Source organism: Bicyclus anynana, chromosome 20 (assembly GCF_947172395.1).
Source record: "Bicyclus anynana chromosome 20, ilBicAnyn1.1, whole genome shotgun sequence".
Lineage (NCBI taxonomy): Eukaryota > Metazoa > Arthropoda > Insecta > Lepidoptera > Nymphalidae > Bicyclus > Bicyclus anynana.
Genome location: NC_069102.1, coordinates 6,779,548 through 6,786,076, shown reverse-complemented (window position 1 = coordinate 6,786,076; position 6,529 = coordinate 6,779,548). Strand labels below are relative to the sequence as shown.

The window sequence follows — 6,529 nt, the reverse complement described above, 5'->3', positions numbered from 1 at the left end:
TTTCTGTATTAAAAGAAAATTTTATTTAAAAATTACTGGGTCCTATCGAAAATGTCTCTTCTGTTTTCTTGATCTTTGGTAGATACAGTTAATTGGATCCGTGGAGGAACTTATCGAAATCCGGCTTATATATGCCTTTGGGGTCTTCCTTTTGGATGAGCTCGGCCCACACTTCGGGCAACTTCTCCTGGAATGCCTTTATTATGATACGGATAAGCTCTTTCTGTTTCTCAGTGCACTTTGCGCATGTTGTTCTAAGCGCCTCGGGAATCACTTCTGAAATACAAAAACACATATAGCTATAATCTTTGTGAAGTTAGATGTTTTACCACACATCGCACAGTATTGACGATAATGACGTCATCATAGTGCTGGCCTATTCACTATTTTGGTCGTATCAAACTATTATATTAAACAACAAATAAATTTAATGGGGATGATGATTTTATTTCGTGATAGCCCAGTGGATATGGCCTCTGCCTCCGATTCCGGAGGGTGTGGGTTCGAATCCGGTCCGGGGCATGCACCTCCAACCTTTCAGTTGTGTGCATTTTAAGAAATTAACAATCACGTGTCTCAAACGGTGAAGGAAAACATCGTGAGGAAACCTGCATACCAGAGAATTATCTTAATTCTCTGCGTGTGTGAAGTCTGCCAATCCGCATTGGGTCAGCGTGATGGACTATTGGCCTTACCCCTCTCATTCTGAGAGGAGACTCGAGCTCTGCAGTGTGCCGAATATGGGTTGATGACGACGATGATTTAAATAAGGTCAATTTTAACTAATTTATACGAAAAAAGCAAAGATTGTCTGGATGTTTGCAAAATAAAAAGGTAAGATTATAAAATTACAAAGCTTTTTAAAAATCTATTATCGTAATAAGATAAAAATTCAAACAGTTTTAGCTGCCTTACATTAAACGTAACATTTTCCAATTTTTGAACATAAACATAAACGCAGAAATAACAAAGATATTAGTTATTGTGTTTGAACACCCATACAAATCGACGATCATTATGATGAATGAATTCAAATGAAACTTGGCTCGATTTGATACCATAATACGAAGATGGGTGTATGATACTTTTTGTCGAGAAAATAAAATCAAAAAAGGGTGAACTAGGGGTAGAAAGTTTGTATGGAAATCCTTCAGTTTTCAAGGTACATTTGTAAATGTAAATTTAGTGGACTATTTATTATACTTTAAAAAACTTGCAAAAATATAAATAGAAGGGTGTGAAATAGGGGTTGAAAGTTTATAAGTCGCCGAAGTTGCCAATTTCAAACCTGCCCAATAAAAAATAAAGTAAATAAATAAATAAAATCTTAATTAACCAAAAATAGATACAAAAAAAGATTGCCTGTGGTCTCCACAATAGATTGATCTGTATCGTGGAGACCAATAGGAGATTATTCTCAAGGCAAACTAGGTTCGTGACCTACTTTCCTATATCAGGATTGAGAATATAGGTTGTTAATTATGATGATGATGATGATGATGATGATGATGAGTTATATAAAAATAAATATGTTGTTACTTTTAAAGTCATTTCCTTCAGCAGTGCACGGTCCTTGGTCGAGGAAGCATTTTCCGTAGTTCTTGAGCAGCCGTATATTATCGGCCACCTCTTGGGCGTTGAAACTATCATACTGAGGGTTGTAAGTGTCAGATGGAATCGCCAGCGCAGCTGCTACCAAAGTTGCCAGTACTATAATAGTCTTCATGTTGCTTGCAGAAACTATAATATAAAAACAAAAACAAAAAAAAATAAGTCTTTCTAAATATTTCCAATGATATCTTTTTTTTTTATTCTCTACAAGTTAGCTCTTGACTACAATCTCACCTGATGGTAAGTGATGATGCAATCTAAGATGGAAGCGGGCTAACTTGTTACGAGGAGGATGAAAATTCACACACCTTTCGGTTTCTACACGACATCGTACCGGAACGCTAAATCGCTTGGCGGTACGTCTTTGTCTGTAGGGTGGTAACTAGCCACAGCCAAAGCCTCCGACCAGCCATAGCTGGACCAATTAAGAAAACCTTAATCGGCCCAGCTGGGGATCGAACCCAGGACCTCCGTCTTGTAAATCCACCGTGCATACCACTGCGCCACGGAGGCCGTTTTTAGGGTTTCGTAGTCCACAAGGAACCCTTATAGTTTCGCCATGTCTATCCGTCCGTCCGTCCGCGGTATAGCGCAGAGACTATTTCTACTTGAAAGTTGTAAATTGACATGTACTTTGAAAATGTAAACAAAGTCGTAAAATAAAATCTTGAAAAATTTTTTTAGGGTCTGTCTGTCTGTCCAACAAAAACTAATCGACGGATTTTAACGAAACTTGGTACTTGATTCTTCATACTGCTGGGCAGGTTTAAGTATACTTTTCATCACGCTACGATCAATAGGAGCAGAGCAGTGAAGGGAAATGTTGGGAAAACGGGAGAAGTTACTCCATTTTTACAGCGATACTACTGTAAGGGCTGGATTAAAGAGGTTTAAAGGCGGACGAAGTTGCGGGCGTCCGCTAGTATTAATAATATAAGTAGAAATAATAAAGCTAATCGAACTGGACAACAGTCGTTGTTCAGTTGAAGATGGAAATAAGTTCATCAGATTATTATATTAATCGTAATCGCGATTTATAATTACTACGTTTTCATAATTGTTTCTATATAAATATACTGACTCGTTACCTTATTTTTCAAGAATAAAAATGTATTTAAATATAAATATACCTAATCTTTAAAAGTTACGGTTGAAGTCACATGCAATAATTAATGATTGGGCTTCTATTCCTAGTGTAGTTTTTGATGGAACGCATGTGCCATTTAGTGACACGGTTAAAAACCTCGGTGTTACTTTCGATAAGTATTTTACTTGGGCACCCCAGGTAAGTGAGGTCAGTAGGAAGGTGTTTGCATCTATAGGGTCACTTCGAAGATTAAGAAATTTCCTTCCAGTATCTACTAAAATTGCGCTTGCACAATCACTCCTACTACCAATTCTCGATTATGCTGACACGTGTTATCTTAATTTGAGTGAGGAACTGCTTGATAAGCTTGAGCGCATTCAGAACATTTGTATAAGATTCATATTTGGACTTCGCAAATATGATCATATTTCCGAATTTCGCGATAAACTCAAGTGGCCTTCAATTCGCCTTCGCAGGAATACTCACATTCTTTTTATTTTATATAACGTCCTTTTTAACCCTGCTACTCCCCCATATCTAAAGGAGCGATTTAACTTTCTCAGTGATTCTCATTGTCGCTCACTTCGATCTGAGGATAATTTCATTCTAAAAATTCCTTCCCATAATACTTCCTATTATTCTAAATCATTCTCTGTAAAAGCTGCTCGCCTCTGGAATTCCTTACCTCTCGAGGCTCGGCGTGCGCAATCTCTAGCTTCTTTCAAACAACTGGTAAATATGCACTTCTTTCCTCCTTGACCTTTTTATCATTCCGTATTTATTTTCGTTTAAATGATTTTATTTATTTGTTCATGTTTAAATAATTGTTGATGTTGTCTTGTTTCTTACTTTTTACATCTAAATTATTTTAATAAAATTTTCGTATGTATGCTTATGTTATATATATATATATATATATATATATATATATTTGTAAGTATCCTTATTTATGTAGGAATATATGTAATTGTTGGTAGGTATGTATGTATATTTGTATGTGTTCATATATATATATATAAATATATTGATTTTGATTTTATATATTATTATCTAAGTGTAATATATCTTCTACTTCTCTTTTTATGTGTACACCCGTCATTATGCATTATTCCTTGTATTTATTTTCTCTTTTTTCGATTGGTTGTCTGGAAGAGATCGCTCATTAGCGATAAGGCCGCCAATTGTACATTAGTTTTTAAGTAAATTTCTTGCCTGTTATTATTATTTTTGGTGTACAATAAAGTATATTTCATTCATTCATTCAATAATTTTTAAATAACTTAACACCTGGAGGTTGTCTCATTGTTTTATACTGTAGCACAATGATAATTTTATACTATAGATCGGATACGTCCCTACAAAATCACCGCAAAAAGTGATCCGACTAGGCTACAACACTGAGGGCACACATGAACAATTTTGTCTTTAATTCAATTATATATTTAAAAATATATATTTTTTACACTTCCTGAACACACAATTTAATACTATAGACGATATTCAGGTATTTCTTGTTTTAAATAACGTTCTTTGTTGACAACAACTAACATCGAGATGTGGAAGTTTCCTCTTTTGATCCGCGCTTCGTGCGCTAGTAACTAACAAATCTAATAGTTAAGTTTAACATCATTGCTGTAGCGCCAGAATTCAAGTTAACTTTTTGCTACTCCGCATTAATTGCAGTTCCCGCATCGTATATGATTTAATAACGTTTTGGCAAACTATACAAAAAATTAGTATGAGTGGACTGTGAACGCTATGCGGGTTTTACGGAAATAATAATAATACCCAGTATGACGGTCATGGTCTAATTACATTTAAAAAAGAACTTTACTGGGATTCACTACCTTTTTTTACATTATGTAGGCGAGCCCATATTCAACCCATTTACTCGGATCACTGCATAACTCGAGTCTCCTCTCAGAACAAGAGGGGCTAGCCCAATAGTCCACCACGCTGGCCCAATGCGGATTAGCAGACTTCACACACGCAGAGATTTAAGAAAATTCTTTTGGTAGGTGCAGAATTTGCTTACGATGTTTTCCTTCACTGTTTGAAACATGTGATACTTAATGTCTTAAATTCGGAGGCAAGGTCATATCCACTGGGCTATCAAGCTTGGTTGCAATCATGCTTGACAGTAAGTGATGATGCAGCCTATGGTGGAACGCGCTTGGCTAGAATATGTCTATTTACTCGTAACTTTGAAATATACGAGTATAATATAGACAGATCCGGTATCAGGACTCATTTTCATTATCATTAAGTGCCGATGGACGTCCATAGCTGGACATAGGCCTCTTGCATAGACTTTCAAACAAAACGGTCTCGAACGGCCAGCATCCAGCGATTCTCTGCAATATCTCCTCGATTCACCTAATGAGGATCGATCAACACTGTGCTTACCAGTGCGGAGTCGCCATTCCATGCACTTTGGGACCCCAGCGTCCATCGGCTCTTCGAACTATGTGCCCTGCCCATTGCCACTTCAGCTTCGCAACTCGCTGAGATAATATGTCAGTGACTTTCTTCTGCGGATCACCTCATTTCCAATTCGGTCTCTCAGAGAAACTCTGAGCATAGCTCGCTCCATCACCCGCTGAGTGACTTTGAGCCTTCGACTATGGTATAAGGACTAACCATCTATATGCATGGTCAAAACTGCTGTGCCTGATTTGTCTGTACGTGGCACACCACATCATAAATGCAAAAATACACTGTCTACTCTGAGGACTCGAAACGAATCTGTTTATGAAAAGAAGATACTTTTCGTTTCTTCAATTGAGGTGGGATGGACATTATCATATTATTTAATTATATTAATTCCTTTATCCAAAGGTTGTCTGGTAGATAGATATTGCTATAAGCAATAAAACCGCCTTTGCACATACTTGTTTTCTATGTTATCTTTTGTTTTCTTTGTTATTGTTTTTGTTTTGTGCAATAAAGTATAAATAAATAAATAAATATAAATAACAAACAAAGAAAAAACAATTCTTACAATATTAGTTTAGATAGTTTAAATATACACAGACAGAACAACAATTAGTTAAACGCAAACAAAGTCACCTAAGTCCAGTTTACGCAATGAAGTATAATAACAACGTTCATTTATTAGTACATATATAATTAAATAATTATTTAAATAAATGTTTAATGTTTTAATCAAAGAAACAAACTTACGTTCTAGTTTCTTGTGCCTAGGTCGTGCTAATACTGCGTGAAATATCGTCTAACAATCTTTTATATCTGTTACAGGGAGGAAAAAAATCCATATGAACGTTGAACTTGAAGGATGCTAACATGTCTGAGTGTCTGTGACGGCAGCTGTTAGGTGTTTGTCATAAAAAGTGTATAGTTTAGTTTTTTTTTTAAGTAGTGTCTTCGATGTAAATATTAAAAAAAAAAAGACAACAGTAAGTACCAATCAATTTAAGTTTTTTTTGCAACTTCAATCAGATGTGATGTGAGGCTGTAGGCAATTGGAGCGTGATTTCAGCAAACCATCTATTCCTAATTTCTTTTTTTTTTACATATATTTTTGTTAACACGGAAGGACTTTTAACACGTTCGCTGCGGTTCGTTCGTACATCTAGTGTACTCAAGGGTTACGAGGTCGATGGACCTCGTGCCGCACCACATAAAGTTTTAATATGGGGTCCAAAAACCTCACCAGAGGAAAGTACAGAAAAATCACTGCCTCAGCGATTGTGTTAGAGTGCCTAAATTAAATTGTCTTTCAAAATATTGACCTTCGTCATTTTATAACTGCTGATGCAGTACAATAGGCAATTAAGAAGTTTGGAAAATGGTGATTTTTGGAGGTTAGCT

General features: G+C 36.0%; 1 protein-coding gene across 1 annotated transcript; it reads right to left on the bottom strand.

Moving 5' to 3' along the window:
- LOC112049030 (allergen Tha p 1) lies at positions 1-6,030 on the bottom strand. Its single transcript, XM_024086764.2, has 3 exons — positions 5,882-6,030; positions 1,540-1,740; positions 1-276 (listed from the first exon to the last, which is right to left on the bottom strand). Exons 2-3 carry the CDS (start codon positions 1,724-1,726, stop codon positions 89-91), a joined length of 375 nt encoding a protein of 124 aa, XP_023942532.1. The 5' UTR covers positions 1,727-1,740; positions 5,882-6,030; the 3' UTR covers positions 1-88.
- Between the last annotated feature and the right edge of the window lie 499 nt (positions 6,031-6,529).